This window comes from Cariama cristata, unplaced genomic scaffold, assembly GCF_000690535.1.
Source record: "Cariama cristata isolate BGI_N322 unplaced genomic scaffold, ASM69053v1 scaffold749, whole genome shotgun sequence".
Classification (NCBI taxonomy): Eukaryota; Metazoa; Chordata; class Aves; order Cariamiformes; family Cariamidae; genus Cariama; species Cariama cristata.
In genome coordinates this window covers 144,550-172,405 of record NW_009635286.1, presented here as the reverse complement: position 1 = coordinate 172,405, position 27,856 = coordinate 144,550, and the positions used below count along the sequence as shown (strand labels likewise).

The 27,856-nt window shown below is 41.4% G+C and overlaps 1 protein-coding gene across 1 annotated transcript in view; it reads left to right on the top strand.

The window, feature by feature from the left end:
* Positions 1 to 757: 757 nt before the first annotated feature.
* The window catches only part of LOC104167268 (neurexin-3-like), a gene marked incomplete at its 3' end in the record, with an annotated part of 99,105 nt that continues 72,006 nt past the window's right edge, over positions 758 to 27,856 (top strand). Inside the window, exons 1-4 of the mRNA XM_009707477.1 lie at positions 758 to 767; positions 1,216 to 1,517; positions 6,840 to 6,884; positions 8,620 to 8,781. Coding sequence (XP_009705779.1) covers positions 758 to 767; positions 1,216 to 1,517; positions 6,840 to 6,884; positions 8,620 to 8,781 — 519 coding nt within the window. The remainder of the gene's footprint in view (positions 768 to 1,215; positions 1,518 to 6,839; positions 6,885 to 8,619; positions 8,782 to 27,856) is intronic.

The following is a 27,856-nucleotide window of genomic DNA, read 5'->3' as shown; positions in this document are numbered from 1 at the left end:
TTGCTTCTCATCATTCTTCTGCAGACATCTGAGAAGAATTTGGCTCCATCTTCTCTATGCTGTCCTATGAAATTGTTGCAGAGAGCAGTAGGATTTCCCTTGAGTTGTCTCTCCTCGAGGCAGAACAAACCCAGCTCTTTCAGCCTCTCCACACACATCACCTACTCCAGCACCTTGAATGTTGTGGTAGCTCTTTGCTGGACTCACTCCAGTATGTTGAAGGCATTCTTATACAGGGGAGCTCAACGCTGGATGGAGTACTCCTGATGTGATCTGACAAGGGTCCGTTAGGGGAAGAATTGCTACCCTCAGTCTGCTGGCTGCATTCTTGTTAATACAGCCCAGGATGCAGCTGGCCTTTGCTGAAAGGGCAGGCACTGCTAACTTGTGCTCAACTTGTTTGTGGGGACCCTCAGGTCTTCTGCTGTAAGACTGCTTTTGAGCCAATTGGCTCCCAACCTTTACTATTGCATGGAGTAACTTCTCTTACTTGTTTGCTCACAGGAGTGTATAGGCTTATGGTTCACTTACATAAGTACAAACACACATTATTGCTGCCTTAAAAGTGCCCAGATTTTTAATTTTTTTTTTTTTTCTGTGATACTCTCAGTCAAGACTGCAAAAGTCTCTGCTTTAAAGCAGACCTATCGCTTGAGGATCACATATGTTCATATTGCTACACTGTGCTGTTTTGTCACCACTGTTTCATGCTGTGAGGGCACAGATTTTACCATGTAGTTATTTTTCAAGAACGGGTATGACAACAGGTATTTTTCCTTCAGTCTTGTACTAATAAATTCTGTCTAATCCATTTCTTTTGGAACAATGCATACGTGATGGTCATGTTGTGAATAGTAGAGTTTTCCATCATTCTCCTCCAAAGGATGTGATGTGTCTTACAGCAATGTCTTTAAATGTACTTTTCCTAGAAGCCACTGCATACTTTTGAACGGTCCCTATGGTGACAGTGCTGCAGTGAAACTGAAAACACAACGCTGAAATTCTTGGGTACCGAGGACCCTGCCATTAATTCTCTTGATAACCATATTACAAGAGGAGCTGTACAGTCATTGGCATGCCATGATACATAGTTGTATAGGACACTAACAGTGCTGTGGGATTGCTTAGAAATTTCATGACAACTTTGAATCTCTTCTTGGCTGATTGCTGAATAGTTCTTTTGTTTCCTTTTTTTTTTTTTTTTTTTTTCCCCAGCACGAGATGAGAACATGGCCACTTTCCGTGGTTCTGAATACCTTTGCTATGACCTATCACAAAACCCCATCCAGAGCAGCAGCGATGAGATCACTCTCTCCTTCAAGACGTGGCAACGCAACGGGCTCATTCTGCACACTGGCAAGTCAGCTGATTATGTCAACCTGGCCCTGAAAGATGGTGCGGTCTCGTTGGTCATTAACCTGGGGTCTGGGGCCTTCGAGGCCATTGTGGAGCCGGTCAATGGCAAGTTCAATGACAACGCGTGGCATGACGTTAAGGTGACACGCAACCTGCGGCAGGTAATGGTGAAGGGGAGAAAATGCTGGGGAAAATTTTGTTCTTGTTTCATTGAGATGAGCAGATGGGAGAGAGTAATGGAGAAATGGGGATGCTCAGTGAAATCGTTAGAGTTTCTTCACCTTTTCTGGATCTTGGTATCTAAAGGACAGTGAAAAAACATTAGTTAATGGGAATTTATCCCTGCTGCAATATCTTCATTTCCACTTTATTAATTTTCTGTTTTTTCCAGTTTGATTTAATAATAAAAACTTGTGACATAACTATTTTCATCTCCCTTTTCCTTTCCTGTTTTTCTGTTGTCCCTTTTTTATTTTATTATTTCCTTAAGTATGATTAAATCTTATCAGTAATATTCTTGTTGTATTTAATTACTGTGGGAACAAAGTATTTTTCCAACAGCCAATGCTCTACGCCTCTCTCCTTTTTCTTTCAGTTTTCTTAATTGGTTTAACTATTGCCATGATGTCATAATTCTAATTCTGGAAGTCTTTTGTTTTTCCTTTACTTTTTCTTTGCTTTTGTGTGTGCATGTGAGTGTGCAGGTATGCAGCCTGGTGGTTACGTGTGTAATTATTTTAACTTTATAGATGTGGAATTATTTGGCTGGAGTCTTTCTGAGTCTTCTTGATTCTCTGTTCTTCTTTTTGATTTTTTTCCCACTTCTTTCTATGAGATTCTACTTTTTTCTTGTGTCTCTGCCTATGAGACTCTTCTGTTGGCTGTGAGGACTGGAAAAGTGGAGGGATCAAAAAAGCCAAGCAAGCCAAGATCAATCCAGCACACTACAATTCCACTTTGGAAAAGTTTTTCTGATTTTACCACTGTAATTTTGCACATCTGCATGCTGCTTTTCTAAGCAGGCAACTCTTATCAGGTGATGTATTTGGTAGTAAACTAGTCTTAAAATCCTGAAGCCTTCCACGTGAAATATAAATTCAGACATAAATAGATAAGATAAAATTAAATAAACTTGCTCTGGAAGCTGGTGGATATATCAAGTCACTATGGCCCATCTGCGGCATGATAAATGAGGTTTACACTCTGAATAGGAGCTATTTGGTGTCTTACTGATTGGTAGAGGTAGCAGAAATAGCTTGTGAACTAAGATTTTAGAATCAATTTGTGAAAACAATATAATCTGTTTATTTGCTCACGAATGTGAATATTAACATGACCCTTAATAGTTTTATTTACATTTACACAATGTAATTGGTTTAGAAAATGGCTTTTGCAGTAACATTTTACGGTAGCTAAGATAAAATGTATCTGTGAATATAGGATAATCAGTGCCAGGGATCAGAAATGGTCTCTACTAGTAAATGTCAGTGGATAATTTATCTGTTATGAGGTTTTAATATCTTTCTTTTAAGTATTTGGGTTTGGGGCTGAAGATATTTATTTGTCTTTCCCATGTGAATCCATGTATTTCTACATGCTCAGGATGTCTGGGTCTTTGATGAAAAATCTGTCATCAAACTTTCATGAGACTGCAGGGTTCTTACTTATGGCAACATGAGTTTGTTTTCAATAGTTTATATGCAGATGCAAATTTAATTTCTTCTAGAGTGGTTGGGTCTTAATGATCCTATTGCCTTTAAATGTTCCCATCAGAGATGCACCAACTGGTTGAGGTTTGTCAAGTCTGGAAGGGTCAGAATATATGGCTTTATTTGATGTGTTTTTTTATTTTTAGGTGGTTTCAGAATAGCTGGTCTCTGAGTATCTCAGTGTCACTTACTGGTCATTTTAGTTAATCATACTTTTAATTTTTGTCTAAAATTGGTTTTCAATGGGAAAATGTGCCTGAACCAAAATGCATCCTTGCTTCATGCCAGGATTGGTTTGGATCTTGAAGAAGCAGAAACTGAGGAAGAGTCACAGACAAAACTGTGGATTACAAGGTCTCACTTTCGTTTCCTAATCTTTCAGCTAGTGATTTTTTTATTCCTTGGTCTACGGTTAAATGGAAATATGTCTATGTCTCTTTGTCTTTGATTAGACCAGGACAGTGCTTTGGTGATTATTAGAAAGCGGGTGAGTCCCTTGCCAGTTAAGCATCACCGCAAATATTTGATCCTCTGATTATATTCACAATGAATGTTTTCATGTGATCCTGAATTCTTAAAGGGTCCAACATGACTGGGCAAGAGAGAGGATGTTTTAGTAAGATGGCTGTGCTCTTTCCAAAGAAAGGACAGTCTTGAACTCAGACTAAAAATAAGTAGCAGATGTGATTTGGGGTCCAATTCTATAGATAGGCATGACAGAATACAGTTCAACCAGTAAATATCAATAAGGATGGAATTTTTTCGAGTCATCTTTTCCGTGGATACTTCCATTTTAACTTCTGATCAGGTTCAGTGTGAAAATTAAGACATTGACCCAGAACCTAAAACTGCCTAGAAATTGGAATTGATGAGGCCTTGAGGAGAAGCAATCCTGTTAGTCCTGAAAATTGTCATCCAAAAATTATTGGTATGTTTAGCCACAGTGTTCAATAAGGAGAAACCTTGAATGCTGTAGTCTTTCTGTCAGTTCCTATGCATTCTTACTTTTAGTTGATATTATTAGGGATGAAGAAGTCTTAAAACCCTTCACTCTTCAGGATAAAGAGTTTGGAAAAGATGGAAAACTAATTAATACCTGCTATAGACAGTTTTCAGGCCGTAACTAAGAATGGTCACTCTATATCTTGACCTTATAAGTGCTTCATTTAACAACAACAAAGATAAAGACACCATTCTAAATAAAAGCACAGGATGAAGGAGTTTTGTTTTTTCTCTCTTTTGATGGCAGCTTCCAGCAGCTTATGTCTCCTGGCTTTGTCTGTGTACATGAGAGAGAGTTTCTCTGTAAAAGACTTCAACATTTTTCAGACAGACTATGTATCTGTGAAGTCCCTTGATATTTTCATATTGAAGACGTAATAAAGGATGAAGATTATTTACCATTTATAAAATTATATCTTTTTTCCTTTATTGCATCCAATATAATTTTATATATCCTAAATAATTTTGCATGTAAGAAATTACTTACTCTGCATCTTTCCTGACATAAATTCACCTGTAAAATTGCAGCATAATATAGGTCACTTGAAAGTCTTATTTCTAGCTGTGCTCATATTTCCTCAAAAAACCCACCCTGAAACCAAACAAAAAACTCCAACAAAAAACACTGCCCGTGAATATTGCAGCTTTGTGAGGACATCAGTAGCCTCCTTGTAATTGGTTGAAAACATTGCACTGGAGGCAAATATATTTCTCTTTAAAATGAACTTTAAAAAAATTTTAGAAATTCCAAGAATGCAATCCCAAGCTAAAACAATTCCAGGTAAATGGGCTATCAGCAGCTTCAGGATGCCATCTAGTCTTTTCCTCTGCTCTTTTTGGGGTTGCGAGAAGGGGAAGGAGGATTTGCATAATTTTTTGGCTGTTCCTAGAATTAGAGCAGAACTTTAAATATTTGGACTTTTGCCCAGTACTTTTTGGAATTGTTAAATGTTTTGTAGCTAAGCTAGGAGAGTACTCAGTCTTGCTGTTTTTTTGGTTTTTTTTTTTTTTTTAGATCAAATGGCTATCAGAGCAGTTAATCTCCTTAGAGACAAACCAAGTGAACCCACAGATTCCCTTGACAGGTGATTGTTAATGTCAAAGCAAATCTACTTGTTTATTTATCTTATTATTTCAGTTAAAACTAAGCCCTCTTTCTGCCTTGTGAGAAACCTTTACTAGAAATAAGATTATGGCTGTATTTTACCAGGGCTTTCAGAGCATGTTTGGGGCAGTGTGGTCTGGTGGGAGGAGAAGGAGGAGCAGAGGAGACTGAAGGTCAGACTCCCCGTGTCTGTCTTCAGGTCTGCTGCTGACACTCAGTCTCATTTTTAGCATGCTCTTCCTCCTGTCCCATGCTCCAACTCCCTTGTTTGTAAAAATGGGTTTACTAACACAACATATCACTGCGAGTGAGACTTCCTTGATGAAGAAATCAGGAATTTGTGCTTGTTGCACCTAAGTACAGAGTATTATTATTTAATTCCCATAAACAAATAAAATAGACTTGGGAAATTATGTTCAATGCCACAAAGTTTTCACCAACTTATTTCCTTAGTCAGTGCACAAGTCTCTAAAATTTGCAAGCAGATTGTTTTTACATGAGGCAGCATAGATCTTGCTTGTGTAATTTGCGATAGTTCTTGCCAACTTCAGTCACACTGGAACAAGGACTTGGAGCCTCCATGGGCTACATTTCCCTGTTAACACTGAAGCTAGTCACCATGCAAAATCTGCTATAAAGAATTTGAGTTCCCCAGCTGCTAAAAAGCAAACAAGAAACAATATGTAGGTTCCATCAGTTGGCATGCATGCCTTGGGAGGGGGATTAACAAGCATCCACAAAGTTCTGCTAAACCCAACTAAGTGAACTGACAGGTGAATTCTCCTAGCTCCTCCATAATATAGATATAGTATAACAGGAGAGACACTAAATCTTGTCAGTCTTCTGTCTTCAACCTTGACACACGCGACACAATTCTTCCTATACAATTCATGGACACATTTCTTCCTACAGTAGGAGAGGTTCAGTTCCTATACTCCCGGATGACAGAAGTGAGCTACAGGCAAACAGCCAAGCACGAGCATTTTTGTCTGCTTCTCCTGAAATTCACAAACTCACCTTCTATAAAGAAACCTGCAGACTGGGAAACTTGGAAGGAAGACTCAGAGTTTTCGACTTATCTTCATCTGAGTCCTCCAGCCAAAGGAAATACTGGCCTGTTTGTGATACTCTGCAACACTTGAGGGTAGTTAGGCTTGGAAGAGGAGCAGGAACATAGGTGGGTGGGGGTGGGTGGAAGAAAGGAGTCATGGTTAGGTTTGTGCTGAAGGAGCTAACTGTGTACTGTGTGTATACATCTCTGAGGGTAAGATTCTTGTTTGAGGGAAGCACCTTGATGGGCCTTTAAAGAGTAAGTATTGCACTGTTTTAACTTTGCTTCAGTCCTGGATAATGTATATGAGGGTTGAAGTTAACGACTAATACCAGGGTGGGGGAAGATTAGGCAGCACCCTTCTTCTTTACAGTCTAGATGGCATGGTTCCCCATAGAGTCCTGGTCATATTGTCCTCTTTCTCACTTTGTGTGTCTCAGGTGCCCCATGCCTTTTTTTGAAAGACTAACACTAGACCATTCATGCAATGTGTCATTTTTACTAACCAACTAATGTACTAACACCCTAACGACTCATCTTTGCTTTTAGTTATTTTAATTAACAATCGTTCTGTTCACGATTTTTTAATTTCCTTTCTTCCCCCTTTTCCGCAAAGCACTCAGGCATTGGACACGCTATGGTAAACAAACTACATTGTCTGGTAGATATCATTCTTATTGTCTCTTTTTTTGGGTTTGCCGTGTGTTACCTGCCTTTTCCTTCCCCTACCCCCTCTTTTTCCCCCCTCCTTTATACTTACTTCTTCCTTTAATTTTATTTTAATTTCATTGAAAACACTTCCCTGACCCTTTTTTTCCTTTTTTTCCCCTTTTCTTCTTTTTTAATGGAAAAATGAGCAACAAAAGCAACTAACACAACTCTTCTGAAAACAGGGTTTGGGCATTTCTTTCGTTGGCTTCTTCACCTCCCTCTTTAGTTCTTCTTTTCCATTCCAGTGATAAATTGTTGGGTTTTTTGTCCCTTGCTTTTGAGTTTAGCTTTCTCTCTTTTGCTTTGTTTTTCCTTTTGCTTTTTTATTCCCTTTTTGGTTTTTGTTTTTCACTCTGAAGGTTTCTAGATCAGAACCATTGCAGGGCCTCTAGTCCGTGGTGGTGAAGGCTCTCTTTTTCTCTCATACTTTTGTTGTGGCAATGGCTATTACAGGCAAACTGGCCAGAGTTGTCCTCTTTCTCCTGGTTTTCCCCCACTTCCCTTCCTCCTCTTTCTCTCCTCCTCCTCCCTCTTGCGCTCTCTCTCACTTTCTCTCTCTCTCTGACCTCTACCTGCCATGGCCGACAGGAGCTCAGCCGGTTGTTTGTTTCAGTACACACTCTGCATGGCATGTCCACGTCTGGTGACTCGCCCATCTCCTCCTGGCCTCAATCTATTTTTCCTTCATCTTCCCTTTAAACCACTAACAACATCTAAGCAAAACACATCAAATTCACATGCTCCTATCCCTCCCTCTCCTTCCGTCCCCCTTCACCCTCCATGTGTTTGGGGTTAGAGGTTTTGGGGACACTTCTGTTTGGTTTTGAGTTTTTTGATTATTATGGGGTTTGTTTGGTATTTTTATTTTTGATTGCATGCAAGTGTGAAATAGTGTTCTCTCTCCTTCTCCTTCTCTTCTCTCTTTTTTCCTGTCATCTTTCTGGACTCCGGATGTATTGGCATGACATGTCAAAGTGCAGTGTGTGCACGCTCTGTGTTTTCTTTCTTTATCATCTCTGCTTCTCTCACACTTGTTGGTGTGTGGTTGATTTATTTTTATTTATTTTATTTATTTCCTATTTATATTTTGGTTATGAGTTAGTTTGTAATATATAATTTTTTAATTATTTTTTTCTGTTGTGGGTGGTGGGTGTGTGTCTCTAGGTACATGGCATGCACATCCATAATGTATTGAAAGTGAGATCCCACACCCCCCCTCCCTGAATGCATGATCGTCAGTGTGCTGTGAGCAAAAGAAACATAAAAAATAAAAAATACCAACCTCGTCTTCATTAGTGTTTTTTTTTTTTACTAACAACCATAACTAACTGTAATCATTAAAATAAATATTAATTAATCATAAAATCAGCTAATATGAGAAATCTTTTTCAAGGACAGTTCCATTTTCTGGCCTGAATAGATGGAAAGCATCTTGATGGATAGACTGCTGGGTCAGCCTGACAGTGCTGATGTACCAGAAAGGGGAGAAGCAGATGCTGGAGCATTTCCATTGTGGGTGAAGCAGACCAGAAAATGGAGCTTGGCTGAACTAAAAAAAAAACATACAAAATCTCAACAAAATCCTTGATAAAACTGACATAAAAATACAGGGGAGATAACTCATTCTGTTCAGGATTGTAAGGTCATTGCTGGGATTTTCTTTGTCTGTTGTGTCCCTTGAACAGGTGACAATCTCCGTGGATGGCATCCTTACCACCACGGGCTACACGCAGGAGGACTACACCATGCTGGGCTCAGATGACTTCTTTTATGTGGGAGGGAGCCCCAGTACTGCTGACTTACCTGGCTCTCCAGTAAGCAACAACTTCATGGGCTGCCTCAAAGAGGTAACTATTTCAAATTAATTCTTGTTTCTGTGCTTTTGGTTTCTCAAAGTCATCGCTCTTTCCTGCCGTTTATTACACACTCAATGCCTTTCCCTGATGCTGAATTTTATGCTGATACTGCAACAGCTCTGTAAGGATAAACTTGTCATTCATTGGAACAGAAAGCATCAGCCGCAAAACTCCTGAGCTTATGGCCAGAATCAGACTACTTCTGCTTGAATTATAGAAAAAATACCCATGGTAGTGGGAGAGGTGTCTTCTGTTAGCTGTTCAGAAGAAAGCATTACAATCTTCTAGGCACTGAAGCAATAACCATTAAAAAGAGATAAATGACCTTTGATTACTAAGCAGCATTTTTGGGTGAAAAAAAATCATAATCAGAAGCTTTTTTAGGTTATTTTTTTAAGGTCCTGGATTTCACCTGGGAACATAGTTAGTTGTCAATTTTCCAGGAAGGTACAGAGTTAGAATAAACCAGAAAAATGAAAGCTGAAGGTAGCATAAAATATATGTGTAAGTTATGTGAGGAGAACGCAGCATTGAGGGTATAATGGAGATGTGGCAATAATGTGGTGTTTTGCACTGTACTATGTCGGTAAGTCCATGCAGCAGAGTTGCTGCATTGGTCAGGAGTAGCTAGCTGACTTCCAAAACTGTGTTGTCTCATGCTGGCTGGCTGCCCTTGTCACATAGTTAATCCACAACTCTGAGAAAATCTGCACATGGATAATAGAGATTGGACTGCCTGGCTAGCACCAAGAACCAGAATAGTGTTCCTTAGGAGTAGGGGTAAGGTGGGAAGTAAGAAAAAACAAACAAACGAACAAAACCAAAACCAACAAAAAACCCCCAAAACCAAACAAAACAAACCCACAAAAAAACCCCTCAGCCCAAATACAAAACTTGGTGCAGTTGTTATTTGGGTGATATGCCCTGCAGTCAACTTTTATCTTCTTTCCTCTCTCTTCTAATAGGATTTGTGATGATCACTGTGATTAATACAGATATTGACATCTCCAAAACATGTTATAGAAAACTTACTGAAAAACAAGCTTAAGTTTTCTGTCAGTCAGCTTCCTAGCTAGCCTGGAGTAAGAGTTTCTTGCGAAGGTTTTCTCCCTTATGTTGTAATTCTGTACTAATACAGTTTTTCACAGGGTGTGGCTGGCTTGGTCTAATGTTATTTGCAGCCCGGAGGGTTGTCTTAATATCCTCTTTGTATGAACATTTAATATCAGAGGGAAAGTGGATGTGAGTTTTCATACAGGAGTCATGGAAACAGTGATGCTGAGGTAGTTCTGTGGCTGTAACTGCCTGACAAGTTATTATCCTACTGGTGCTTGACTCATGGTGTCAGGGGTTGTATGTTATGTGCCAGTCCTGTGATGTGAGCAATGGCTGTCAGAGTCTGCAGCTGCTCTCCTGCCTGACCTTTGGATTAGTTAAGGGTATGCACATATGCTGGAAAAGAGCATGTGAACATCTTACATAGGAAATGAAACTGCCCCGCTGAATACAAACTCTCATACAGAGGTGAAATCCTTCTGTTTTCATCTATAGAGCCTTGGGCGTGATTTTCATAGGCACTGAGCATCCCAGTTTGATGGAAATCAAGAGGAGATACAGCTTCTTAGTGTCTCTTTAAATCAGGATCTTAATTTTATTTATGGATGCTATGAACATAACACTTAGTAGAGGCCATTTTTATCTGTACTTTAAGTCAAGCCAATGGAGCAGAGAAAGCGGTGACAAGAAAATCTTCAGCAGCTTTATTATTTATATAATAATTTGTATTCTATTAGCTTGCACAGTGTACTAAGAGCCGCTTACATAGCCATCCCAGACTCATAATGCTCTGTGAGAAGAAAAACCCAAGCAACCACTTAAGAATGAGAAGAAGAAAACAGATAATCAGAATGTGCTTTGTAATCTTCACTTCAGTAGGCAGTGACAGAAGATGTGTATGAGCAACTGTCTTGACTTGAAGACAGGCTGGTGCTGGCTGAGTTTGCTTAATAGCAACCTGCTCTTAGTAGTGGTCTAGTAATGCTTTCAGCTGCTGTGAAAATGTGCCCGAAACGTACATTGCCTGGCCTCTGAGGACAAAAGTCGAGAGAGATGATTCTTTCCCTCTGCTCCACTGTCATGAGACCCCTCTCCCACAGTACTGCCTTCAGCTCTGGGGCCTGCAACACAAGAAGGACATGGACCTCTTTGAGTGAGTCCAGGGGAGGGCCACGAAGATGATCAGAGGGCTGGAGCATCTCTCCTGTGAAGACAGGCTGAGAGTGTTGAGGTTGGTCAGCCTGGAGAAGAGAAGGCTCAGTGGAAATCTCACAGCAGCCTTTCCAGTACCTAAGGGGTACTGGAAAGAAAGGTGGGGAGGGACTTTTTACAAAGGCATGTAGTGATAGGACAAGGGACAATGGCTTTAAACTGGAAGAGGAAGGATTTAGATCAGGTTTTAGGAAGAAATTCTTCATGGTGAGGGTGGTGAGGCACTGGAACAGGTTGCCCAGAGAAGCTGTGGATGCCCCATCCCTGGAAGTGTTCAAGGCCAGGTTGGCTGGGGCTTTGAGCAACCTGGTCTAGTGGAAGGTGTCCCTGCCCATGGCAGAGGGGTTGAACCTAGATGATCTTTAAGGTCTCTGCCAACCAAACCTTTCTATGATGATTCTATGAATCCAGTATACACTATGCGCTAAACATAAGTGTAGTGTAAGGTTGTCAGGGGAGGCACATGGAAATGGCATGAATGGAGAAACATAGTATTTTAAAAGGAAACCCATGTTACTAACTAGCATTTCCACTCTGTCATTCCCCCAGACCCCTTAGGCCCCAGGATGAGATATTGCAGGTATCACTAGGAAGTGTAAGGAAGCTGACCGTTGTTTTTTTTCTCAGTTCTGGTTTTGGCAAGTGGAGGTGACGGGGAGCTGCAATTAATGGAGAAAGAGCAGCCCTAGATGAGTGTCAGAATCCTGACAAAATCCAGAAGTGCTTCTGTAACACTGATACCTGCACAGAGCAAGATCTGACCAGAATAGATAGCCTGTGTAGGCTGAGAAGGGTTCTCATTGAATATGTAGTGAGTTATTCTCAGACATCAAAGCAGGCAGTGCTTTCATTAAGTGGAGCTTTTGATGAGTTGAGCAGAAAGTAGTTTGCCTTGTGAAATTCCTCCCAGGGTCGGTTTCCTCCTCTTTCCTTTGCTAGGGATGAAAACACTGGTGGCAAAGGTAGCAGGATCAACCTGAGATCCACCTGGGACTAGGGGATGGTTGTTTTGAGTGTTTTCTTTATGTTTACTTCTGAAATGCCAGGGTATATCTGTGCAATGCAGTGCAGCACGGTATGAAAGAAACCTGAGCTGGCTTGAGAAAGCTAGAGCTGTGGGGATCAGAATGACCCCCTGGGGCAGCCAGCTTTGATCCTTGAAGAGGCAGAACAGGGTTAGTGCAGTGCTTGTGTTCCTATAATGTTTCTGGTTCCAGAACTGGCTACAGGGAACTTTACTTGGCTCTCTGCATAGCATGGCAGCGTATTTCATAAATCAATCCCTATAGGTTATGTTTTAATTTTTTTTTCTCCATGAGCAAGAAGGATGCTTAATTGCTCATCAGTCAGTACTGGAGGAGCTTGAGTTTTTAAGAAAAATGTTCTAAGCTAAGTTAGATAAAGGGGGAGGATAGACCATAATAGCAAATATTGTTCCTTTCAGTTTATGATTTCTGGTAGAGCAATGCTCCTTTTTCCTACCAAAGTCCTAGCTATGTAATTACCTGTTCCCAGAGGCATAGCACGTCCTCAGTGGATTGCGCTGCTGTTTGTAATGGTGAAGAACATCCTGCCAAGCCCTGTACTGATCTCTTGAAGGTGTGAAAGCAGATTGGTCTGTTCCTACTTCTCTGCATTTGTTGAAGACTTTCCCTAGGGATATCTGACTTCCCTAGGAAGGCAAAGGGATTGGTTGAGGTGTTGGGGTGAAACTTTCAGCCTTCACCCTGTAATCTCTCTTATTTCATCTGGACTGTGTCAGCCTCACAGTACAGCAAGCAAACTGCTCACATGGGAGCTGAGAGGGCTCCTTGAGTGGAACATTGCCTTCCAGCTTCCTCTGAGATTACATGCAGATGCCGAAGTGCAATGGAGCAGAGTGTGTAATGACCCTGTCTGTCCCTTTGCAGCTGGGAAGGACTTCTCCACTCAGCTGGGGTTGGTGGTAGGAGGAGGGGCAGCTCTGGCAGGGTAAACGCTTCGTGTGGTCAGTGTCTAAGCCTTGACTAGGAGGAATTGGAATGCATAAGAGTGTCCCTGGCGAGGAACTAAGGGTCTCAGGGCTTCTCTGCTGCAGTATCTAAATAAACCATGGTGAAGATAACCATGTTTTCTTTGAATTGTCTGAGCTAACATTTCCTCCTTTCACTACAGAATAGATCATCCTGCCTCTTCTTTTCCTTGTGGCTACAGGTTCGGATTGAAGAGATTACACTAAGTTGCTAGCAGTAATACACCTAAATCATAAATCCAAGTTCTGAATGTGTAGTTCAGATTGTTTTGGGGTTTTTTTTCTGCTGTTTTCATTAGAATTCAAGATGTCCCAATGTCTGGTAGTGCTGTTTGTTTTACATTTCTGTGTAGCCATCCTGGCACTGTTGCAGTATACCTGACGCTGTAGTGAGGGAACAAGACTGGAAAATAGAAGTAACTTTTTCCATAAAGATTTTTAAAGGCAGAATATGCAAATAGGGCAGTACACAGACCTCAAACATGGACCTTGCATTGTATTTGCATAAAATCTAAGGCTTTCTGGACCTTCAGTCTTAAAATAAATTGTTCTGGAGGAACTCTGGGGGGAAGCTGGTGTATTTCCTATCATGGAGGAAGCCAGATATAGAAATGGGATAGGAGAAGGTACAGAAGCACAACTGAGGCAAGTGAGCAGAAATGGTTTTTAATGGATGTCAGGGAAGGAGTGACAGTGCTTTAAGAGTCAGTGAATGGATAAACAGGGAGAAGCAATGCCTGAAGGTGGAAAGGGAAAAGGATCTGTTAATAATTTTTAGGGACACCGGTATGGCCAGAAGGAGGTAGAACAACAAAGATAATGACAAACAGCTATGTTTTGCATGTACTAGAGAGTCTTAGAGAAGAGGTTCCAGTAATCAGGGATGGAGATGGAGAGTGGCTGGGTGGAAAATTTAGCTGTGTAGGCGAAGAGGGAAAACTGGATTTCAATCTCTGATTTGCTAGAGAAGGGAGAGAATCAGAGTCTTTCCTAGGCTTTATTAGGGAGCCAACCGTTCAGATTCAATTTACTTGGAGCAGTATTTAGATGGTACAGATGGAGGTGCTTTAGAAGAGCCTAAGGTGGTCCCTAGAGAATGGATGTGCACGAGAGAATTTATGAAATCTTCACATTTTTCTATCAATGTTTTATTAAAATCTCAATTCTAGAAAATGTTAATTGGTACTAACGGCTTGATGGAAGCAGTGAGGTTTGCATATGGGCTGAATATGGCAGAAATTACTGCAGGGGTCAGGCACCATCTGGCCATGATGGGAGAAAGCTGTGAAAGCTTAGATCATTTCTGTCTGCAATTTAACTGCTAGGAGCCAGATTTCCAAATGGTTCATGAGTGTGCCCAGTTGCTGTATGTACATCTTGGATGCTATCTGCAAGCCAGGTCTTTTTCAGGCCAATTTGCATGTGTAGTGATGATGTGATTTCTGTTTGGGGGTGAGTTTTTCTCGTTGGAGTGTCACATTGGGGAGGAGGTGGAAGGTGCAGGTAGAAGAAGGCCTAAAACACGAAGGCAGAGAAAAACATCCCAAGTGTGAATAGAGCAGACAGAGGAAGTTGCAGTTGTAAGAGGCTCTCCCTAACAGAGAGACCAGATAACCCAAAAGCTTTTGCATACCCAAGATCCCCTTCCACAGCAGTGATTTAACAGAGCCCCAGGAACGCATAAGAGGAGAGTTGGGAATCAGCAGTGTGGGGAATGTCACTGATGTGCTGTGGAGGAAGTACCACATGAATGGCACTAATTGCCCACACATGTTGGTCTGACACTGCTGCTCCAGCTGCTCTATTGTGTTTGGACCAGTCTGTTTCCTATCTGTATTACTTAGTGAATTTAATATTTGAAAAAGAAAGGGAGGGGCTAGTGGTACTGCATAGAAGCAGACAAAGCATGGCCAGAGGCTGGATATGATTCCTCTCCTCAAAATATGTCTTGTTCTTAATCTTGGTCTCACATTACTATTCTCTGCCAGAGCATCCCAAATAGCCGTCATGGTGATGACCCTGATTCCTAAACTTCCAGATCCAGAAACCTGTAAAGTTTTTGGTTACCCCTCACTCTTAAATTTCCAGTTGCATTACTGCTGCTGTGATGGATCAGCCTCCTGATGCAGCTCTAGGCTGTGTGTGTAGAGCGTCAAGGATGTCTGTGCATTTTCTCTGTGCATCTGCAGAGCGTCCAGCACAAGGCCTTCATAATTTTTTGAGTACCCTTTCTGTAGAAACATAACACCACCATGGCTTAGGAGACACAACAGGAGAGATGTTGCCTAACATTTTGTGCTGAAATTCCTGAAGGTAGTAAGAAAAATCATATTTCTGGAAAGATTTAATTTGGAGGTGGGAATGGAGGCACTTGGAAACTGAGAGCAATATGATACAAGGCAAGATGCTGAGAGAATCCTTAATAAACCAATAGATGGGGAGGGGAAGATGATAGTGTTTTCTTATCAAGTAATGTTTATAAGCTGAGTTCCTGGGATGGTTTGCATTTGGTATTTCTATATTAGCTTAGTCAGAAGGGATATGTGGTTGGGCAATAGAACACTTCCCAGGCTGCCTGCTGGGTGCCAACATGTGTTGGATGCTTGAACCTGAATCCTGCAAGACTTTGTGGCACACAATGAAGAATACCTTGTGCTTTCTGGTATGAGTGTGGGACATGACATGAAGCCAAGGTGGGCGAGAGATTCTCTGAGCATCTGAAAGCTGAAGCACCTTGCCCATCTATCTCTGGGCTTTTTGACAGCGCTGAAAAGAAGCAACATTTTGAGGAGGATTGTTTCGAAAGAAACATTTTTATTTATAAGTAGAGAAACTTCTGTTGCACTGCCAGACCTCTGCTGCACTGTCAGAAGGAGTAGCATTGTGCCTCTCGTTTTGCTTGCTTATACGTTTACATGCGCATGCCGTCCTATAACCGTAAAAGATTGGATCACGCCAGCCTCTTTTCTCAGGAAGAACTACTAGAGTGAAATTTACCTTACACACAAGTGTAGGAGAAAATCTATAATATTGCTTCTGTCAAACCAGGCATGAGTAATGTAAGTCTTCTGTGGTTCATGGTCCCAATACTAACATTTAGCAGTGATGAATGTCAGCCTTTCTGGAGAAGGCGCTTGATTCAGTTGATTTTGCTAGTGGCTTTTTTAAGGAATCATTTAGCAAGGATGGGAGAAAGAAGAATGTTTGTTCTGTGAACCAAAGGCAAGGCAGTCCTTTTAACATGGAAAGTCTATGCCCATACTGTGAGCCGGGGAGAAAAGAAGAGAGAAGATGCAGATTTCTATACAGTGTCTATGAGTCATGGCAGATGAAATGTCAGAGATAAGCTTTTGTGATGCAGATGGAGAACACAGAGAGAAAAGTACCCTGTGGTAAAGTAACACAATGTCAACATTTTACAATTCCTTCATCTGAAGGAGTGTAGGTGTAGAGGAACAAACTACCTAGCAGTCCCTGTAGTCTCTGAGCTTGTTCCTATTTAATACTCTTTTGAGTGAATTCCCTTAATCTTCCCCACTTCCTAAACGCCAAGACAGTAGAATATCCCAGACTGAGAGCTCCCAGGAGAAACTCAGATCAGAATGTTCCAGTCATTTTAACATAAAAAATTATTATCTTTGCTTTTGGAGTGTATTTACATAGTGTCTATTTTTTTTTTTCTAAATTGTGATTCTTGTGAATGACAAGGATCTCACACAGAAAATCCAGTGGCACAGAGTTTGAGGCACTGTGACCCTATACTTAGTAAATACATATACTAAAAGTCTAATTAGTAATGATGAATAATATTAGCTCATAGGACCCTTCATCTGGAAAGCAGCCTTGGAGATTTTGGCTTTTTTCAAACCATCAGCTAAAATACAGTACCAAAGGGAGTAAATGTCATTAGACTATACCTTCAAATGCTGCAACTGAGGCACAGATGTGATGTGACTTGGTCAACATCATACAACCTGCCACTGGTAGAGCAATTGATTAGAGGGACATCCTACCTATTGCCCCACCTCTTTTTGTTGCTCTTCCTCCTGGCAGGAAGAGCCTATGTCTTCAGTACAGCTGACTGATGTTCTTACTGGAGAATACTAGTTGTTCCTGGAATTACCGCAACCTTGTTTCTCTGAGGAATTTTCTTCTTTACCAGTAATATCTACCAATTTCTTCTTGTTTTATCCTTGATTTCTTTATACATTCCTGTCAAGCTGACAAAGGGCTGAGTGTGAAAAGCAAAGTTTGGAAGATTGCACAGAGCATATGTAGGTTATGAATAAAGTGTATCTTAACTGTTGCTAATGGGTATGAAATGCCCCCTCCTTTCTCTCAAGAGTCAGGTCAGGTGAGGAAATGAAGGAAAAAATCCAGAACTAGACCATACTCCCAAGCAAACTGAATAGCTGAGGTCGAGGCTGGGGACTGCTCAAATGAAGATCAGTCTTGAACAAACAGTTGGTGTTGCATCTCATTTTCAAAAGTGAGCAAGGTCTGATGTGTGTTTCTCTGCTTTGTGCTGTTTCTGTTGGATTTCAGTCCAAGACACTAGGAATTGCACTAGAAGTACAGTGTATCTTAAGAAATTTCTTCCATGTCTGACCAGAATGGGAAATGATCTTCCAGTTATGGATTCAGTTAAAACTTAAACTTCAACTGGATTTGGAGAGACTCTTTAATGAAGTACACGTTGCTCTGCACATTCCAGAGGTTAATATTTCACTTTCTCATGTTCTCATACTTTTAGTAAGGATTAATGGCCTGGCCCGCAGGAACTAAAATCAGCAGTCTTGTCAGGTGTATTAGCGTGCTGCCAGTGCTGCAGCTTTGCTTTAGCTAGGGAGTTATTCAAAACCTCTTTTTGTTGCATAGCTTAGCCTTTGCCTACCCTACAGAAGAAAGGTTTCTACTGGCATTATTGCCTTGCCTTACGCATGACACAGAAAAGAACTTTGTCAGCTTGGATTATTTGCATCCATAGCAAGAGTTTTGCTGGCGTAATGATATTGGATGAGGGTTTGTTCCAAAATAACATAAGCTAACCTCAATTACTGATCAATCTCTTTCACCAAATGTTTCTGACCACATAGAAAGTGGAAGAGCAATGTACTCATGACGTGTCCATAGCAAGTTTACTCATGAACTGCTCATGTATACATGGAAAGTATCCCTGTTAAGCAGGAAAACAATTCAAAATTGCCTCATGAAATTAGTCTTTAGTGAAGAAATTTGAGTATGAAAATGGAGTGCTAGAATTACTTTTCAAGTAGTAAAAAATGGGAAATCCAAAGACTGGAGCTGAAGCTTCAGATGACTTTGACACGGGAGGTGGAGGAGATGTTATTGTATCATCTGTGTGCTTGAAACAATCACTAGACTCCTAAAATTTGTCTTGAATGCAATTCATATGGCAAAGGCTTTAGAATTCTACAGCCATAGTGACCCTAGAAGTACAAACTGGTTTTTGTTTTGTGTGTGTTTTGTGTTTGTTTTTTTTTTTTTTTTCTTTTTTCTCCATAGCTCTGTCTACAAATTAAGCAAATAATAGGTTCTAGTTAAGATCACATTTATTGCAATATAGTATCTTGTTCTCTGGAACTCTTACCAGTAGGCTGACAGCAGCTTGCAGGAGTTGTAGGTCAGCCCCAGCGCGCACATTCTGTTGGGGGATTAATTTAAAGGATAATTCACATATCAACAGTTCAGTGGCATTGAACTCCTGAAGTTACTGTCCTTTTAGGAAGTTTACAAATTAATTAATGGCCAAAGTCTGATTAATAAAGTATCTATGTAAATTGAGCATACGTTTTAAAGCAAGCATTGATGAGCAAACATAGATACTGAAACTTTCCATGCAGAAGGGGTACGAGGCATCTTTTTGCAAGTCTGTTTGAACTATGTGCTGCCACCATGCTTATAAGATAAAGAGAATCCATGGAGCTAGAACGAAGTGTGATCTAACCCAGTCTAACTCTCTCCAACTGCCACTGGAATAGGTATCTAGGGAGAAAACCAGCAGCAGAGGTTGGCGGCACCACTGGGCAGTGTAGCCAGCAGGCTAATGTGTCGCACCAGTAACTGAGCTCTCCACTGAATCCCGACTGAGCCATCTGCACATGACCCTCAGTCCTGGTGCTGTGGCCATCTGTGCTTGCTTTGCAGCAGGACCATCAGGAGCGGGCTTTTCTTTCCTGCATAATGAACCTGACTCCTGCTGAGCTTCTATACCTGCAAGGGATGTGCCATATGCTGCTGTTCAGAAAACAAGACCATTTCCAGGTATAGAGCTGTATTCATATAGGCAAATTCAGAAAATGTAACAGGGCTTGGAGCAATATAGTCTGTGCTTTGGGCATGTAATAAAATTAATTGGTAACCCAGGCCCTGAATATTGGAAATATTAAAGCAACAATCCTTGCACACATATGTGATCTAATCCATTTCCATTCAAGAATGAGCAAACTAAGGCAGGATACAAAGTGTTGATGGACAAGCATAGCTGAGTCCTAAGTCATCAGCAGAGCAGTGGTGATATGGAGGTTACTGAGGCAAAGATTTCTCTATGTTTTTTATTTATTCCATTACCCAAATTTGGTCCCATCCTAATGGATGCTGTGATCTTAACTTTGGCTGTCCGAAGCCTGATGTTCTCAGCTTACGGTAAAAGTAAATGAGCTTCTTTTGCCTGGCTTGACTTTGTGGTTCACTTGAGCTTAGTAAACTCTTGGTTTGGGTGAATACTGAGAAGAAATAGGAGATATATTTTTATTTGTCACTCCTTATGTTGCATTAAAGACACTGCTAAGGATCGATTCTATACTGTCAGATAGAAACAGACAAGACTAGTTTTGGAGAGTCAGGACCTGCCATATGTTAATATTAGTAAAATTATAGGAGAGAGAGAAGTTGCAAAACTGTGCTGTTTATGTACATGTATATAAAACAGGCACAGTCAGCCTAGCAGTGGATGGGATGCTCATCACCAGGGAAGCTAAAGAGAGAATGTACTTACTTTTTTGGCATGTAGGGTTTGAAAGCTTGGTAGGCAGAGAGTTAATAACATGGAGCATGCAGAGCTAAATGTATTCTCCACTGCTATGATACGCCCTCTGACTCTTGACATAGCTATAATAGTGATGAGAGAGGCACCTTTCCTTTTGTATTTGAGTAACTGCTCCAAGATCGAGAATTAAAACAACTCTGCTCCCTATGTAACTGCATCCCCCAATACATTTTCTTTTAATGAAACCAGTTACAATTCTTTTGAAAATATCTGCTACCCTTACCAGCAGGAACAGGGATTACTGGGTTTGAGGCTAGAACTTCTTCTAACTTAACCCTATTTCAGTCTGATTTTGGGAGCGTTAGCAAGTCCTCAACCTTCTTGATAAACTGTTTTTTCCTCTTGTTAGTCTTTTAATTTTATTGCAATCATCAAATATGGAGGTGTCCAGCAGCAAATACTATTGTCCAGCTGTGCTTTCAGGTAGGTTGTGGTGGTTCAATCATGGTGTGCAAGGGGTAGATCTAGATTTTTAGAACTTTAATTAGAGGGGTTTTTTTGGCTGCAGTAGCTTATTTCCCGCTTGACAAGTGTCATCTCTATGGGAGCAGTAGTCACTGTATAAATTTTCTTGCCTGACCCTGAAGGCTAGACTATCGCTATCAAATGTGCGTGTGTGTACGTGTGTATTGAGAGTGATGGGGAAAGACTGAGCTGCTGCTACCCACCACAGAAAGCCAGGCTGCTGCAGCTGCCAACAAGGGAGGCAAGAAAGGATGATGAGGTTTGAATGTTGAGCAGGTGGGCTGAACAACACATCCCAGATCCACCACTCCTCTGTAGCGGAGAGCCAGATAGCTGTCAAGCATGAGTAGGACAGGAGGAGGCAGGCAACTAATGGGCAGCATTTGTTACTTGAACTGCATGGAAAAGGCAGCAGGCTTGATACGATACAAGCAGATTTTGTATTGTCTCTGATTTTCTTTCTGTTCTAATTCTTTTGCTCTCTGGCTTTGGTCTAGTCCTGTTGCTGTTGTCTGTTGCACTGAATATCTGCTTTGGGATTGTTTTCTCTCCCTCCTTCCTTCAAACTGCACAGGCAGAATTCAATTGGTTTAGAATTAACAGTGGATGTATCTAGCTACCTAAGCAATTCATTGGGAATAATATAGGTATATGGAAACGTGCAATTTAAGCTCTGAATTGCTTATGACAAGGTTTTATACTCTTTTGAGCTACAGTTATATAAGTGAAGGTGTTAGAAATGGTAGTATTGGAGCCTAAAGATGAGTTAAGGTCTCCCCCCCCGGCCCCTGCTCCTTGTAGCTACCTAGACATAGATGTAGTAGCACAATGAGATGAATGGTGTTTATTTTAACAGATCTCAGGGGAACATCAGGAGGATTGCTCTGTTGCATACCATGGCTGCTGGTAACCTCACATCACCAGAAGGGGGAAAACTTAAATGCTCCTACTTCCTAAGCACAAATCTTAGTGCTTGAGCACTTAACACATCAGGGAAAGAAGCGGTTATCTATTAGCTGCATGGGGCTGATGACACACAACTGAACAGTAATAACCGCATCCAGGAAAGCAGTGATGCGTAGTGTGCGAGTCATCAAGCTCCTCTGGCCAGAGTGGAAATGGCTGAGAGGTGTTGTCTCAGCTCTAGGACTCCGAGAGGTAAAGGTGAGTGATGCCAGCACAGATTTCTTACTGTGTCAGTGTTAGCGAGCAGAGGGAACACAGAGGTTTGGGAATGGTGACAAAGATGAAGAATGACATTTAGAAATGGGGCTTGAGAATCGCATAATCATTCCTGTTAAATCTGTGCCTGCCTTTCTTATTATTAGCCATTTTAAGTGGAATGGGTTTTGCATCTAGAACAAGTCTCTGAACAGATGATTAATGGTTTTATCTGTAATAACTTTACATTTTATAGAGCCCTGCTAGGAGTCCGCATCTGGTGAGCCAAGCTATTTAAAGCTGTGTTAATTCTGTTAATTGCTCTATGTTTATTTGGATTGCTGGCACCTGCGGGCTTTCGGATAATGTAGGAGGGGTATATTCTCTTCCTCTTTCTAGCTGAGGAAAATGCAGAGGGCCATTTCCTCAACTAGGAACAGCAACTTTGGCAGAACATCCTGGCTGGATTGGTTGTCCTTGAGATTACCCCTCTTTTACTACAGCTGAATGCAGTGAGATGCCAGCCGGAGGCAAGATGTTCCCTTGATTGGGGCAGGAGGTAGGCAGAAAATCTGCTTTTGCATGCACTTGCAATCATCAGGCAGTAGCAGCAACAGGGAATTAAGCCAGTGATTTTTAGAAGGCTGATCAGGTCCATTCCAATCTGATCCTGCTTCTCAGCTGCCTTCCAGTGTTCTTTTTCCAGTTTGGTTTTGGTTGTGAAGCGCTCCAGTAGGTTTCAAGCCCTGAACAGATGTGAAGATAAGTATGCTGATGCTTTCTGAACTTTAGTCAGAGAAAAGATCCGGCAGTGGAATTCAGAACATTTGAGGTGACTAAAACATTGCAGTGAAATGCTAGGAGGGCAACAGTTGTTTTCATGGTTGCAGCTGGATTGGACAAACCACTGAAACAGTCTGGACCAGGCTCTGATGGCAAATTTTTTCCCGGTGTTTTGCTCTTGTACCTCTGGGAAGATTCTTGCATGGGCAGCAAAATGGGGAAGCAAAGGGTTTCACTCACATTGTTAACTGCCGACTTAAAAGTGCGGCAGAACCTGAAAGGCTTGGTACTTGGAGGCTTTTAGCTAATATGAGCTCAATATGGCTGTTATCTGAGTGGGTAGGAGAAGAGGTGGCTATTCTGGTTTATGTAGGTGCCAGTTCTCTCTCAGACCTCTGATATGGATTTCAATCTACGCTTCAACTTTGGCAATGCTAGGACATCTTCCCAACAAATCAGACAGTTAAGAAGATCTGTTCACACTCTGTTACTTGTTTTATGGTTGTCTTCAAAACCGCAATTTTTCTTGAGAAGACCAGCGAGATGCTAGAGTGAAATCTGTCCTCCTGATACTGATGATGTGACCACAGTTGGGTTTCTGCAGCTGCCCTAAAACCCTTTATGGCCACTGACTAAATAGGATGTTAGTTGTAGCCTCCCAAAGGATGTTCCTAGCCAAAGGAGGGGCTGTCACATCACCCATCTTGCAGGTGTAAAGAACTGTAAAGAAAACCACCTGTAACACAGAAGAAAACTTTCTCAAGAGTTTGACAAACCATGATCCTTGTGACTTGTCACTCCTAAAGGCCAAGACTGCTGTGTTTGTCATCTTTCTCAAGTAGAAGCTGTTATTGGGGATGTCCAGTTCATTTATTCTATACAGGTAATGGTTAAACAATCAATTACAATATTAAACTTGGTTACAAAGCAAAGCTCAAGGAAAGTGTATGCTGTTCTCATATTTAAGAATCAGTTCTTCTTCAGCAGCTTCAGTGTTCAGCTAACCAGGCAAGCTGTCAGCTGAGTACTTGATGCTGTTTCCCTGGTTTATATTCTAGGACTGATTTGTCCTGAAGTTGCCTTCATCTGAGATAACAAGAACACTGAATGGCTCCATTCTCCTTTATCCGAGCTTGGTGTGCCTGCTTCTTTCTCCTTGTCTGAGCTTGCTTCCTATTATTCATGACTGCACACTAGGACATCACATAGAAATGCAACGTTGTCGCTTCCTCTGTCTTCTTCTCTCTTTTTTTCTTAATATGTATTTCTAGTATATTCTCTTAATTAATATATGCTTAGCTCTTTTGACTTCAGGCTAGTTTTCCTGTTTACAACCTCTGTGACATATTTTGTTAGAACTTCACAAATCATATATCACAGGAGAAATTAATTATGCATGTAATTTATTAGGTTAATAACTTTCATCTTATTGTGAGCTTTACATAAACCCTATACGTTAACACATTAATAATTCAAATGACAGCTTTGACATTGAGTGCATTTTCTAAATCACTTCTTTTATCCCTCCTTAGGAGTTTTGGGTCTGTGTGGAAACCACAGCTGGTTTTTAAAAACTTGATTCCAGCTCTGTTTCCCTGTTCCTCCTGGAGGCTGGATTTGCCAGTGCATCCAGCAGAGGATGGCAAACAAGTGTTGATGTCCTCTTTGGTTTTGCAACTGGAGCTTATGAGAAAGACTTGTTTGTATGAGGACACCTTTTAGTAAGAATGACAGAATCATAGAATAGTTTGGGTTGGAAGAGACCTTTAAAGGTCATCTAGTCCAACCCCTCTGCAATGAGCAGGGATATCTTCAACTAGATGAGGTTGCTCAGAGCCCCATCCAACCTGACCTTGAATGTGTCCAGGGATGGGGCATCTACCACCTCTCCGGGCAACCTGTTCCAGTGTTTCACCATCTTAATTGTAAAAAATTTCTTCCTTATGTCAAGTCTAAACATACCCTTCTAGTTTAAAACCATTATCCTTTGTCTTCTTGCAACAGGCCCTGCTAAGGCCTGTTTCTTATAAACCCCCTTTAAGTATTAAAAGGCTGCTATAAGGTCTCCCCGGAACCTTCTCTTCTCCAGGCTGAACAACCCCAACTCTCTCAGCCTGTCTTCATGGGAGAGGTGCTCCAGCCCTCTGGTCATTTTTGTGGCCTTCCTCTGGACTCGCTCCAACAGGTCCATGTTCTTCTTGTGTTGGGGGCCCCAGAGCTGAAGGCAGTACTGCAGGGGGGGGTGTCTCCCAAGAGTGGAGTAGAAGGGGAGAATCACCTCCCTTGACATGCTAGTCACACTTCTTTTGATGCTGCCCAGGATATGGTTGGCTTTCTGGGCTGCGAGCACTTGTTGCTGGCTCATGTTCAACTCTTCATCCACCAGTACCCCCAAGTCCTCTTCCACAGGGCTGCTCTCAATCTCTTCATCCCCCAACCTGTATTGATACTGGGGCTTCCCCCAACCCATGTGCAGGACCTTGCACTTGGCCTTGTTGAAGCTCATGAGGTTCACGTGTGCCCACTTCTTGAGCTTGTCCAGGTCCCTCTGGTGTGTCAGCTGCACCCCTCAACTTGGTGTCACCTGCAAACTTGCTGAGGGTGCACTCAATCCCACTGTCTATGTCATTGATGAAGATATTAAGCAGTACTGGTCGCAGTACAGAACCTTGAGGGACACCATTCATCACCAGTCTCCGTAGCTGTTGATCACTACCCTCTGGCTGCGACCATCCAACCAATTCCTCTCCCATCAAACAGTCCATCTATCAAATCCGTGTCTCTCCAATTCAGAGAGAAGGATGTTGTGGGGGACCGTGTCAAAGGCCTATATCTGAAAACTGCCTTCTCAAATACCCAGGCAAGTCTAACAGAGCACCCATGTAGCAATACTCCCCAAAAAGCATATCACAGACTCCACTTATTTGGAGTGCAGCAGATGAACTTTGATGGTGGTGCTAAGGACTTACAAATAGTGTTGGCACTGTATTTTAACTGTGGGAACCTGGAGCTTCCTTGAATTTATTGAGGCCTCAGTAAGTGTGTAGATAGGAGAGTTTTAGTAAATGTAACCTACCTTTCAAAAGTCTGTCAGTGAGATGCCTCACCAAAAGGCTCTTCACGAATTAAAACAGCAATGGGCAAAGAAAGCAGGTTCCTGCACAGAGGAAGAACAGTTTGGAAGGGGAAAAACAGAATATAGGACTAAACAGGCAGTTTTCGCATGGGAAAGCCCTAGTGGAGAAGACCTCTGCTATCCATGCTGAGATCCGAAGATTCATTAGTGGACTTATAAATGGAAAGGGATGTGGACAGAGAAGGCATACACTTTGCTGAGAGTATGACAGTGTACAGGTGGGGACTATCTGCAGAACTGCAGAGAATAACCTAGTAATGCTGAACGACTGGACAGAGAAATGGCAGATGAAATTAAATGTATGTAAATACAAATTAAGGTATATATGTTGGGAGGGAGGGAAAATAATCCCAATTTTCCATACGCAATGATGGGCTTTGAGTTGATTATGTTGTTTCAGTAAAGAATTCTTTGAAAATATTTGCTCAGTAGTCAATGTTGGTCAAATAAGTGCATGTAATATTAGAAATTTTTAGGAAAGGAATAGAGAACAATAGAGAAAATGTAATGATATCATTAAATAAAACCACACTGGACACTGTCTTTCTGTCCTTTTAACCTCAGAAAGGGGAGAAGGGCAACAAAGATGATCAAAGGTCATGAGAGGGACTTCTACCTAAGGAATGGCTAAACAGACTATGGCTCTTCATAACAGAATTGGTGAAGAAAGGATATGATAGTGGGACATAAAATCATGTGTGATGTGGGAGAGGAATCAAAGGGAACTGTCATTCAGTTTCTTTTTAAATAGAGGGGGTAAGTGGCATCAAACAACAGAGGCAGGACAGGCTTCAGAACAAACAAAAAGAAATATGACAGCAAGTAAACTCATGGAAATCCTTGCCATGGGATGTTTTTGTGACTGGAAAAACTCACAGAAAAAAATCCTTGATGGTATATAAAATACAAAGATATCAACTTCTGCATTCAGACTCTTTCAGCTCCGCACAAGTGGAGTCTGTGAAATGGTTTTAGGGGAGTATTGCTACACAACTGCTCTGTTAGACTTGCCTGGGTGTTTAAGGAGGTGGTTTTCAGATACAGGATGCTGATCCAATGTAATATGGAGCATTTTATGTTTAAATATTTCCTGGTGTGGCTACACCATTTCTAGCCTCCCTGTAGTATTTTCAAGTAGATATTTCATTTGCTTTGCCTTATATTAACTACAGTGTGCCACAACCCATCAGAGGCCGTGATATACATAACCCCTTCATTGCAAGTATTGCATAGCAAGATAATGTTCTTGAAGGCTTGCACACAGCTGAGGGGGAAGGCAGCTGAGCCGCAGGATATCAGAGGAGCAGAGAGTCAGTTTGATATAAAGTCTGACATACAGGTTTGTGCAAAATTAGGCAGTAATCTGTAGATGTGGAAGGGAGATTTGCATGCAGGAGGAGCTGGAGGAACAGAGAGAGAAGGGTTCAGAGAAAGCTGGAGTGCCATGTGTTGATCAGAGGTGTAATGATGCCCATTTGAGTGAAAACAAGCATTCACATGCATGTCAGGCAACCTACATTTGAGGAAGTTGCTTTAAGTAAAAAAAGCAATAAGGAGGGCTAGAGGAATCCTGGATGTTTGCAGACAAATGCAAGATAGGTTGGCTTCTTTCACAATTTGTAATAATTAAGGCCTCCAAAACAGTTGATCCAAAATGAGGATATAAACAAGCAGAGCTGTAAAACTGCCTCTGACCTGTGTTGCAAAGGCATCTGCCTTTCAGTACTGAGTGATCTTTCCATGTATGGAATTGGGAATTCTATAAAGGCTTGGAGGGAGCATTTCCAGTAGGGAAATCTCTCCAGGTCAATATGGCCTGCGGCAGCAGCAGACAGCTCCCAGGCTTTAACTTGGGCTTAGGAATCTTTCCATCCAGGACTAATGTTCATGTTATGATTATGTGTATTTCTTTCTCTGTGGCTGTAACTGTGAAAGTAACTGTTAAGAAGGTTCATTACTGCCTAACTGGGCCCTTTTTGTAAGTGCTGAATCTATGTGGAGCTATCTTTTACAGGAGACTGAAAAACCAAGGAACAATTTTTTTACTGCCTTCAAAAAGATAGAGGGATGCTGTGTAAAAAGGGGATGAAAGGAGTCTATGCTACTGGGACAAACTCCAGAGAATCATAGATATTAGAAATAGTAAACACCTATCAGGTCACTGTGTCCATGT